The 12,766-nt window shown below is 35.6% G+C and overlaps 1 protein-coding gene across 9 annotated transcripts in view; it reads left to right on the forward strand.

Annotated features, from left to right (window-relative positions):
* The window catches only part of RAP1GDS1 (Rap1 GTPase-GDP dissociation stimulator 1), a 306,019-nt gene that overhangs the window by 280,825 nt on the left and 12,428 nt on the right, over nt 1-12,766 (forward strand). For 8 of the 9 annotated variants that reach the window (XM_036852830.1, XM_036852828.1, XM_036852831.1 and 5 more), the window contains 5 exons: nt 812-943; nt 2,117-2,251; nt 3,627-3,752; nt 4,517-4,656; nt 10,901-11,027. In XM_036852830.1, coding sequence (XP_036708725.1) covers nt 812-943; nt 2,117-2,251; nt 3,627-3,752; nt 4,517-4,656; nt 10,901-11,027 — 660 coding nt within the window. The remainder of the gene's footprint in view (nt 1-811; nt 944-2,116; nt 2,252-3,626; nt 3,753-4,516; nt 4,657-10,900; nt 11,028-12,766) is intronic. The other variant, XM_036852825.1, reaches the window with a different exon arrangement.

Genomic DNA, 12,766 nt, shown 5'->3' on the forward strand with positions numbered 1-12,766 from the left:
TCAGATATTTAAAAATTTATCGTCTCTTTTATAAATACTATATTAGGCATTTTCTCATTTTTCTGTCACATTTAATCTTGTTGATGTGATGATTTTGAAACCTTAAATACATCATGAAGAGAACTAGAGATAACGAACCTGGAAAAGAGGAGCCTTTACTATCTTCCAGTATTTAAAGAGCTGTCATATAGAAGAGACAGCTGTGGCACCAAAGGACTAAAAGCGAGATGGCTCCTTGGGACTTAGACTAGAAAAATTCTAAGCCCTTTTGTCCAGTCTCTGCTAAAAGGTTATTAGAAAAAGAGTCATTACTGGGACTTCCCTGGTGGCGCACTGGTTAAGTATCCGCCTGCCAGTGCAGGGGACACGGGTTCGATCCCTGGTCCGGGAAGATCCCACATGCCGCGGAGCGACTAAGCCCGTGCGCCACAACTACTGAGCCTGCGCTCTGGAGCCTGCAAGCCACAACTACTGAGCCCACGTGCCACAACTACTGAAGCCCACGCACCTAGAGCCCGTGCTCCACAGCAAGAGAAGCCACCGCAATGAGAAGCCCGCACACCGCAACAAAGAGTAGCCCCCACTCGCCACAACTAGAGAAAGCCCGCGTGCAGCAACAAAGACCCAACGCAGCCAAAAATAAATAAATAAATAAATTTATAAATTTATTTTAAAAAGAGTCATTACTTTTCCCTTTGTGAATTATAGATTGTAAAGTATCAATATGTGATTTCCCAATTGGGTATTCAGTTAAGAATATGGATATGTTACTTCTAAGTATTTACCTCTTATCTGTTGAATTTACCTCTAGATGAATCCATGCAGAAATTATTTGAAGGAGGAAAAGGTAATGTGTTTCAAAGGGTACTGTCTTGGATTCCATCAAATAACCACCAGCTACAGCTTGCTGGAGCATTGGCAATTGCAAATTTTGCCAGAAATGGTAAGCATATGAGTTCATCCTTATTAAATCAAACCTTCTGTATTTTTAAATTTTGCTTTGCCATATACTAAACCTAAAACAGTTCAGAAGCGTGTGCAGTATCTGTGTGTAATACTACCTTAATTTTTCAGAAATCTGAAATACTAATATTGACTTTCCCAACAAATTACATATTTTATGCAACTCAACTAAGTTCTAATAGTTTAAAGGTCATGAACAGTGATTATGAAGTCTTTCTTTTGAGTACTCTGTACTTCAGAGATGAATAAACTTGAGTCCCATTCTAATAAACATCTGATCTGGGAGGATATACTCTTTTGCCTGGTGATTTTATTTTGGATTTAATAATCTGAGTATTCATTATTGTGCCTCATTTATACTCTTAACGCCTATAAAACTTAAGCATGGGTAGTCCTCTGGTTTAGGATAGAATATTTACTTAAATAGTATTTCAGAGGCACCAGACCTCCATGTATATTTCTGAAGTCTGACACTTTTGCTATTCCCTCTAGAAACTTATACTGTGTCTAGGAAATATGAGTTATTTTTGTTTTTAATTTGATTTTATTTGAGTATTAACTGTTGTTATAGCATGTTATAATAGATGACTTATTCCATTTTTCCTTCCTTCTTTTGGGGACCATCATTAACTCCTTAATGATGAAATTAAGACTGGCAAAATATTGATAATTATTGAAGCTAAATGGGGGGTAAATAGTAGTTCATTATAATATTCTCTCTGCTTTATAAATGTTTCAGAAATTCTGTCTTTAAAAAATAATTTAAATATCAGCCATGATGACAAAATGTAGAGTACTGTCACTGTAACATTCGCAGAACGCTGGCATACTTCACTATAAATGGAAACTATTGGAGGACATTTTAAGCATGTGGTTTCTACTTACTCATCTTCTGATATATTATCAGGAACTCAGCTAGAGATTTTTTGGCCAGTTTTTAAAATTTTATCTATTTTAAGAATCTTATAATCAGACTTCTCACTCAGTAAACAAACCAAAAAATCTGTAAATCTGATGTGAGAAGGAGATGGAATTCATTTTATTTTCCTATAGCTCCATTTTCCCTAATGTAGATAATGGGCAGGCATCAGTTTTACAAAATATTTATAGATATTTGTAAAGAGGGAAAAAAATGTTTTTTGTTGTTATTTAGATGGAAATTGTATCCATATGGTAGACAATGGAATTGTAGAAAAACTTATGGATTTACTGGACAGACATGTAGAAGATGGAAACGTAACTGTGCAGCACGCGGCACTAAGTGCCCTCCGAAACCTAGCCATTCCAGGTAAGACTTAAGAACGGGAGCCAATGAGATTTATTCTAAAAGTCATCTATGAGATGGGGTGCTTTGAGACAGTTGTATCAGTAGCCTTTTTATTAGCTCAAATGCTTTTATCTCGTTCTCAGTGCAGTCCAATATTTTAACCTATTATTTAAATGAAATTCGTGGTTTCAATCATAGAAACTGCTCTGAAACAACATCAAAGTCAAGGTCAATAGCTCAAAAAGCAATAGTGCCTACTATACAGCACAGGGAACTCTACTCAATATTCTGTACTGACCTCTACGGGAAAAGAATCTAAAAGAGAGTGGATATACGTATCTGTACAACTGATTCACTTTTCTGTAAGCAGAAACTAACACAGCATTGTAAATCAACTATACGCCAATAAAAATTAATTAAAAAAAAAAAAAGAATGGGAGCCAACTGTGTAAGAGATAAAAATCTGTCGTTTTGGGAAGATATTTATGTGATTTGTGGACCTGCCCTGACCAAGAAAAGAAAAATAGTCTTCAGATTGCTTACATTTTTCTTACTAATAAATGGAGATAATATGTTAAAGAAGTTTTCTGAGACTATACAAGCATAATCTTCCTTTTTCAGATTATTCAAATATCCTATTACTTTTTGTGAACTCCTAGATGTTCATCATATTGTATAGTTAAGATTTTTTAAGCATCTTCAGCTGAGGTAAGATAATGGTATCAATTAACAGAATCCCTTAAAGAATGACTTTTAATAATTTTTTTTCCCTACGAGCAGACATACAATTTTTTAAAATAGCCTTAATGTGCCTTTTTGGATTTACAAGGCTTTTGAAATCACATTATCATGGGAACTAATACAGGATATAGTTGAAACTATCCTTTTATTCTACTTTCTAAAGGTAAATTTCTGATTAGGTAAAATAGTATAACTATATGAAAATGCAATCTATATAAAATCAATTTGGCTCATGTAGCAGATTAGTATTGTTTATTAATGTCTATAATATCTATATTAACACAGTTGGGTCAAGGACAGAGGTAAAAAGAAACATTAAAGTTGAGGAATTGTGCTTTTCATAAATGAGAAGGCAACATTGTCAGATTTCCTTTACAAATTATTAGTTTGTGATTAGATTTTAAAAGGAAGTAAGTGTGATTTTGTATGTTGTGCTCCTGTAGACAAATAGGATACTTATCCGCTAGCCCTCCCATTCCCAATCCCATTCTTAAAATTAACAGAAAAGTAACAATGTTGTTTTTAAGTAGAAAAATATAACATGGGGCCTTAAGATAATAAGACACTCAAAAAATGTATATTGAATTGAATGATTATCATCAAAAATGCTAACATCATTTTAACCACAGTCTTTTTTTTCTCTCTCTCTCTCTAGTTGTAAATAAAGCAAAGATGTTATCAGCTGGCGTCACAGAGGCAGTTTTGAAATTTCTTAAATCTGAAATGCCCCCGGTTCAGTTCAAACTCCTGGGAACATTAAGAATGTTAATAGATGCACAAGGTAAGAGAAATGCTTTCTTAAGGTGCATTTTTTGGTATAATAGTCTTAATGTGCCTCTAGTGGAAAAAGGACCTGTTTTTAGCTTTCAGAATTATGTAATCATAAAGTAGCAAATAAAAGGCAAAAAGAGATTGGTTTTGGAACCCCTTTCATTAATTTCCATGCTTGTTATAATTGACTTTAAATGGAAATTATATTGCATTTCTCTTTATTAGTACATATAATCTGATTTTAGGTTGATTTATTAGTGGTTCTTGAGGGGTTTTTATGTTTTGGCATTTTCTATACCCTTTTTTACCTTGTAAAATTATCAAGTTTCAATACAGTGACAGTCAAAATTTTTTTAAATTTGTTTTGCAAACAGGGAGGTCATTTTTCTGTTTATAGGAACAATAATGAAAACCAATCCTTGGAATGAGTTATATTTATTTACTTATTTCTAAATCTAAACCTTCTCTATATTGATTCCTTAGAGTACTGCTAAAAATTCTTCAGTACAGTTTTCCAGAGTACTAATAGACTTCCAGGCTGAACCAAAAGAGTATAAAGTTGTTTATTTTGTTTTTGTATAAAAGTCCACAACTGAATAGAAAATCTCAATAGTCCATCAGATACGGAATATTTGCAGTTCTTGCTTTAATAAAATTGTTGTGTTCTATTTTTAGACCTGTAATTTTCCTTCACACTCTTACATCTTTACCAATTATTTCAGTTGATTGCCTATCAGTGATTCATTCCTTTGTGGTTTGCCTTCTTACCTATAGCAGAAGCTGCTGAACAACTGGGAAAGAACGTTAAATTAGTGGAGCGTTTGGTGGAATGGTGTGAAGCCAAAGATCACGCTGGTGTGATGGGGGAGTCAAACAGACTGCTCTCTGCCCTCATACGACACAGTAAATCAAAAGTAAGTCCCGGAGGAAACCGTTCATTTATTTATGAAACAGATTAAAAGAAGATGGCAAGAGAAAAAGCTTAAAAGTAAAGGTATTCCTTGACTTGTGTAAATCTCCTTCATATAAATAATTGACTTCACCATAGTAACTATTCCAGCTGGTTGGCCACAGGAACGTTCCTCCCCATCAGATGCTACCTCTTGGCATCTTTGCCTGGAGCAAAAGCAGCTGTTAACTTGGACCTTCCTATTACCTGTCTCACCTATAGCAGCCTAAAATCCCATCCATTTTCAGTGACACCAGTACAGGACTAAGTATATTGTTGACAAGATGGAAAGTATCAAGAAAGTACAGCAAAATGAACTCCTGTGGTAGTCCTTTTAGCTCTTCATCATAACTGCTCTGTCAGGCCCATTTGTTCATTTAACAGTCAACATTTTGGTACTTACAGTGTAACTATTATAAAATATAGTATGACTTTCAAGAATTAACTGTCCGGTGGGAGGGCAGATATAAAAACAGCATTAAAGCCACATACTCCAATTCAGATATAACTTAGAAGACAGAGAGACCAACTGTCTGGGCATCACAGAAGGGGTCATGTTTTAGATGTTAACTAGGAATCTCTCAGGAGGAGAGTGGGAAGACAAAGCATAGAAAGGCCTCCAAGCAAAGACAACAGTGTGTCAACAGCACAGAGATCTAAAACAACATAGTCTGAGAGGAAGACTGCAAGTAAAGCAGTATTGCTGGAGCACAGTGTGTAAAGACAGTGACCAGAGAGGAAGAGAAGAGGGGAATCAAGATGAATTACGTGCCAGGTTAAGGCATATGAGTTTATTCTATAGAGAATTAGGAAGCTCCCAAAGGATTTTAAGCAGCAGGGTGCCATTATTTGGTTTTCATTAGAAAGATGACTCTAGGGCTTACTAAGGGCAAGGAAAACAAAGTTTTTCAAAAATATACATGTGAGATGATAAAGGCCTGAATTAAGGTTTTGGGTTAAGCAATTTGAAATTGCTGGTATTCAACCATTTTGACACAAAGAAACAAATATCATATGGTTCAACCTAATAGAAGCAGTGAGTATGGAAAAGAAGGATTTGAGAAAGATATGAGTGGCAGAATTGACAGAATTCAAAAGTGGGGCCCAAGGAGAAGGAGGTTTTAGAGAGAATTCCAAGTTTGGGGCTTAGCACCAGGTGGGGTAATCATGCCATTCATCAAAATAAGAGACTATGGGAAGAACTGACATTCCCTAACTTGCTTACTGCCAAATCACTCTTCTATCCTTTTCAGAGTCTTTACCTAATTCTTTGCTCCGTTCCATGAGAATTCTTACCCGTGGTTTCATTTAGGCAAACCATAATTCTGTTAACTAGATTACAACAAACAGAGACATGTTTTGGCATCTGAATTTGGAACTCTCAGATAAATTCCTGTTACGTGTGGTGGTTAGGCCAACGAAGACTTGATTAATCCATAATATACCTTAAGTTCACTAACAACTAACAAACAGAAGTGTATAACCAAACCATTAGTGGACACAAAAATGTGTCCACAGGAAGATACGTTCCATCATCTTAAATAACCAAATCTTGGAACCAAAGCTATTCAAATGCTGTAATATTGAGATCTGAGGGTTTTGAGGCTTTTCTGTGGGTTTCATTATCACAGATTCCCCTTCCCTTATCTAATACCATACTCCCTCCTCCCAAAAGTTTTCAAATAAAATACCCATCAAGCATCCATCACCATGTAGGTTCTTTGAAAAGACTTATGAGAAATATGGGATGGTACCTTTCTAGATGTGTGTGTGTGTGTAATAAACAATTTGAAATGATACGGGATTGCAACTTTATAGTTACATTATAACTTTTTTACAATTCAGTACCAGATAGGCTACTTTTTGCTTTACATATGTTTCCTACAATTGAGATTATACTGCTACTAAGAGGCAATAGGAACCTTGATTCATAGATGTTAATGATTAGAATACAAGGTGTGTTATTTGAGCTCTGGATTAGAATTATTAATTTAAATTATTTTTAAATTTAACAAACATTAAAGGAATAGATGATTCTGTTTGAACAGCATTTCTCAAATATGTTCTATCGAATAATAACCCCAAGAAATGTTCCAAGAAAAAGGGTTTCATGGTCAGAGTAGTTAGGATAATAGTGCATTCCCTTTACTTGCCTTTAGAATTCTGTAGAAGCTCTAAAGAAACTTCCTTAACTTTAGCTATTTAACTGTGGGTCTTTTTTGCAAGAGGCATCTATTAACATTCCACTGGACATACTTTGGAAAATGCTGCTCTGGAGTAAGCTTTTAAAATAATTAAACACTAGGTACAAATTTGTTACATTCCTGTATATCCTTAACCAACTGTTGTGAATCACAGCTCTGTCCTTATGTTATTCTTTTTTTTTTTAATTGAAGGCAAGCTTTTTTTTTTTTTTTAATTTATTTTATTTGTTTATTTTTGGCTGTGTTGGGTCTTCGTTTCTGTGCGAGGTCTTTCTCTAGTTGTGGCAAGCGGGGGCCACTCTTCATCGCGGTGTGCGGGCCTCTCACCACCGCGGCTTCACTTGTTGCGGACCACAGGCTCCAGACGCGCAGGCTCAGTAGTTGTGGCTCACGGGCCCAGCTGCTCTGCGGTATGTGGGATCTTCCCAGACCAGGGCTCGAACCCGTGTCCCCTGCATTGGCAGGCAGACTCTCAACCACTGCGCCACCAGGGAAGCCCATGTCCTTATGTTATTCTTAAACTTTGAATATTCTACTCCTTTTAAAATCACCCTGAATTCTACCTTAGAGTCCAGTCCTCCAAAAGTTTGCACTGATTCATGGTGTTTCATGCTGGCTTAGGCCTTTCAGCCATATATGGTGTATCCTTGTGCTTATGCCAATAGGTAAAATTACATCTTCCCTCTAAAGAGTGCCCTAGGCTAGTACTCCTAATCAGCTAGCTGGACCTTCTGGCTGCAGAGATCAAAAACAGAGAAAGAAATATAGTTTGCCTCTACAATAGGAATATAAAAATTCCCTCTTATCAAAGTAGGCACTTTTCTTTAACCTGTAAGAGTAAAACATTCTTCATCAGTATCAAGCTAAAAACTTGTTTAAACAAATGTACTTAGTCATTTGCTTATTCATCCAACATTTACTTAAACCTATACTGAGAGCTTTGATGATACAATATTAAAAAAAGAAATTTGTTGGTAGGTGATTCAGTAGCTACACCAGCCTACAGTCTTATAAATCGATTATCTCAAATTCAAGCCTATCTCAAACCATTCCATTGTAACAACATTGTTATACAATTTTCAACAGAGTCTTTAGCTGGATTTATCTCAACAGTTAAGAGCAAACTGACCATAAATGCTAAATATGTGAGACTGTTAACATAGATAATTTGCCTTAGTTATATATGTACCAAAATTTAGCTTTCCATAAGAAAACTCCTTGAAAAATAGTATTAAGAAATAAAATATTGTTTCAAACTTTGTAAAGCATTATAAAATATTTCCAAAACTCTTAAGGACTCTCCAGAAACATCTAAGGTTTAGAAGGATTACCCAGAGAAAACGTCTCATTATGTATATCTACAGTTTACTTATTATAAATGAAATGGTTTCAGAGAGGTTAAAATAATCTCTGGATTAATTTTAGAAGTGTATTGGTTAAAATTATTTTTAATTCTCCAGATGAACCTTCTTGCTCTCTGGAGTGGTGCTAATATTCTTTTTTTTTTTTAATCTTGAAGTTAAAAATATAACTTTAAAATATATTGATAGAGCCCCTTCAAATCACATTAAATGACTGCCTCTGCTTGGCATTATGATGAATTCAGTGTGTATGCTTTTCCATAGACCACAAATGGTTAAAAACAAGACCTAGTAGTCAAACTGCCTGGATTGAATCTTGGCTTTTTACCATTTAATCACTGTCTGATTTGGGGCAAATTCCATAACTTAATCTAAGCTTCAGTTTCTTCATCTATAAACTGGAGATAATATCTAGCTCGTGGGATTTTCTGTGAGGATAAAAATAAGCTACTATCTGTAAGTTACCCAGTGTATGAGTGTTGTCCAGTGTATAGGCGTTTCTCCATACAGGGTAGCTGTCAGTAGTAATAATCCTCTTTTGTCATATGACACAAGTACAATGCTTCATTTATCTTTTATCCCCCATTCTGTAGAGTAGCAACTCAGTAAGCATTTACTGAAGTAGGAGGAGAGAGGGCAGGCACTTTAAAGGACAATACTCTCAGATATTTGTTCCAGAAAAGTGAGATGGAAAAGAAGCTACGCTTTGATTTAAGGGGTCGGGGCGGGGGCGGGGGGGTGGTGATTTTTGGTATTTCTGATGTGTAAATTTTCTTCATTCACATTCATTCCTTTCCCTTCTTTCTACTACAGTGGGCTTTTGAGGGTGAATCACAAAAGAGAGGATGAAATGACAGTCCAGGAACCTTCCTAGGTGACTGCATATGTATCTTGTGAATCTCTTTTGATCTTTTTTACTCAACAAGCTCCTTTGTGATTTTTATAAAATTCTTTACTAATTTTAAGAATTCTGTATCAGTTTCAAATAAACTGCCTCTGAGTAAGCAGTATAAAGCAGTATATAGTCGTCCTCGTCCCTTGGTATCTGAGGGGGATTGGGCACCCTCTCAGATACCAAGATCTGTGAATGCTCAAGTCCCTTATATAAAAATGGCATAGTATTTCCATCTAACCTACGCACATCCCCCTTATACTTTAAATCATCTCTAAATTACTTATAATACCTAATACGATGTAAATGCTAGTAGATAGTTGTAAATACAGTGTAAATACTAAATAGTTGCCAGCGCACAGCAAATTCAAGTTCTGCTTTTTGAAACTTTATGACATTTTTTTCCCCAAATATTTTCAATACATGGTTGGTTAAATCCATGGACGCAGAACCTGAAGATACGGAGGGCTGACTATATTGGGAGGCTTTCTTTTCATTAGAAAAGGCTTTAAAAGATAGTTTCTCACTTTCTAAAAAAGTTGATGTGAAAAGACATTAAATGCTAGAACACAACTGCTGTAAAAGCTCAGAACTTAGACTCTGTTGATTTAGAATGTTTGTTTGCTCACTAAACAATTTTGGATTCAAAGCAAAGATACTGTCTATAAATAGTTTTCTTAAAAATTTACGTAAGGTAGAAGCATAAAGGGAACCCTTTCTCCAATATTTTAGCAAATTAATTTGAAAATATTTCTAATTACAGTTTTGAAGCTAACTTGGACAGGCTACTTAAAATATTCAGTGCTTACTTCAAATTACTAAAAATAGTGGAAAGTAGTAAAATTACTTTCTAAATATTTTATAATTGAGGCTTTCTACTAAATCATATTGAATCCAACAAAACCCTGAGATGAAGACAAAAATGAGTACTAGAAATAAACGTAGCCATTTCTTTCCATCTAGCCTTTGCTGTATACTTTTATGTGTGCTCCTCATGTAATAACTTTGTAATTATAACGAAGAGCTATGAGATATACACTTACACTGTCTCAGTGTTACAGGTGAAGTCTCTGAGATGCAGAGAGTCAGCAGTTTGCTCAACGTCAGTGGGATTTACCGAGTCTAGAGCCTACAGCCCCTCTGCCGCTGGAGAGGACCGAGCTGTGGGCACCGTGACAAATGAGGGAGACAGAATTTTGATTTAAGTTCCGCTCAGGTCCTTCTGTATGTAACCTAGCGTTGTTGGATCCAACAAAGGTTTTAAAAGGCTGCATACATACATGTATACATGCACACATACATACGTAAAAAGCTTCACCTGATGCATCTGAAAAAACTATAATAAAACATAAAAAATAAAATATGGTGTTATAATAAAAATTTGAAAGGAAGAACTTTTCACATTATTATTATTCCAAGATTTATTCTCTTTTGTTGACCTCGCGGTAAGTCTTCATTTGGGGCAATGGCACTTTTATTTCTTTGACTTTGTTAGCTTCTGGGACTCTCTGTTCCTTGATATGAACTGCAGTGGTCTTTTTCGCTTAGGTAATTTAAGTTGTCATCTTTTGATGAATTTATTGAAAGCTAAAAGCTTTTTCTCTTCTGTGAAGAAAAAGAAATTATGGTTAAATGTAATGATTCATAGGGACACTGTCAGAAAACCACTCAACAGTGAATTGACTGATGGTAACGCGGTTTTTTTATGTTTAAAATTAAAGTTTATAATTCTGTGATATTAATTTGTTGTAGGATGTAATTAAAACCATTGTACAAAGTGGTGGCATCAAGCATCTAGTTACCATGGCAACTAGTGAACATGTAATAATGCAGAATGAAGCCCTTGTTGCTTTGGCACTAATAGCAGCTTTAGAATTGGGTAAGTACCCCAGTGACAAACTTATTTTCTCCTATTTTTATCTTGGATGAAAGGAGGCACAGGAGTGGAATAGAAGTCAGACAGAACCTTGACTAGAAGCATTTTGCCAGTGTGTTTCTGTACCCGTCTGGATCTGAGTATATGTAAAATCATATTCTATAGATTGTCACCATAGCTGTCCCCTTTGGTTGTTCTTTTGGTAACATTTTTAGGGTAATGCTTTAAGGTTAGTTTGACTCTTAAATGATACCTCAAAGTTTAGGCACTTAGGGAATACAGAAAACATTTTCAGCAGACCTCATGGAGAAGTGAAACAATACTTAGAATACAACAACAAGTTTAGGGTTTGCTACTCTTCCAGACACCCAGACCTTCTCTTCCATCTCTACTACTGATTCTCTCTTACTAACCTCCTCCTCTCTATCACCATGGTTTCTGTTGCTTTACAGCATTGCCTTCATTCTAAATTCTCACCTTTTATGTCACTCTTCTGTGTATTTACATTCAGAATTCCCCCAAAGCAGAGTCTAAATGATTCAGGTAGTTTCTCTCTAGCAGTAGCGTTCCTGTTACTCAGAATTCTTCAGGAGAAGCTAGCTCATAGGCATCTAGTTTATGGGTAGTAACTTTGTCTCCAGAACCAAGCTCTGATACGCAGTCAGCTGGGGACAATCACAGTCACATGGCCTGTGGTAAGGCCTGAGGTTGCCTTACATAAAGGAGGACTATAGACTTAGTAGGCATGTCCTGTTCGGTTCAAAGCCATTCGGGTAAATACTGTTAATTGATCACCTTAGTTCCCAGTGATGATTTTTGTCCATAATTCTCACCCTGGGGCAAGTGGACCCACCAGGCCTTATGCCAGGAAGGAGAAGCCAAAAGATAAACATGGTATATCTCCTTCGGTGTCAGATTGACTCAGATTTCAGGTACGAGAGATTTGAATTTTTGTCCTCTTAAGGGGTTATAAACTTTAAAACAATTTATAATTTTTTAAAAATCAGGTAAAAGTAGGATGTAAAATTTTCTTGAATTTTAAAGATAGAAAACGTCAAGAAAATATATGTGGCTTTGGTCACTAACTTAGGTTAAAGATGCTGTGATTTCCTCCATGGTTTGGTTAGATGATGTGAGTCTGTCCAGAGGTCCAGACACCTTTAAGAGGGGAAGCTATGATGAAGAGGTGAGAGTTGGTGAGGACATTGAATACCAAACGGGGTTCATGGCTTGATTTTTAAAAATGGCTTAAAGTGATTGATAGAGCAATTTCAGAGTATCCTTGACTTCCTTTCCTGGGGTGAATCTGGTCTTGTGCCCTTCATAACTAGTATCTTCTAAATAGGCTTTAATTTTGTCTGCTTCCTGATAGCTGAGCATTTGCCTGAGTCTGTTTACCTTACCACAGATGGCAAATAAGCACATAAAGATGTTAGGATATAAAATGACAAAACATAATCATATTTGTTGTCGGCTGTTGTCGCCTAGTGTTTCCTAGGCTCCTTGAGCCTAAGATTTAAAAATAAGGTCATACTACCTTTTTAATATACAATACACTTTGAAAACCATATTTTTCCAAACTTGTATCCTTACAGGCTTTTAGATATTATTAAGGAATTATTATAAAAGTTTTGTATGATAATAGTATTAAAGCAACATTTTAAGAGTCCTTATCCTTTTTTTTTTTTTTTTTGATAATTGTAGATTCACAAGCAGTCGTAGGAAATAATACAGAAAGATCC

Source organism: Balaenoptera musculus, chromosome 5 (genome assembly GCF_009873245.2).
Source record: "Balaenoptera musculus isolate JJ_BM4_2016_0621 chromosome 5, mBalMus1.pri.v3, whole genome shotgun sequence".
Taxonomy (NCBI): domain Eukaryota; kingdom Metazoa; phylum Chordata; class Mammalia; order Artiodactyla; family Balaenopteridae; genus Balaenoptera; species Balaenoptera musculus.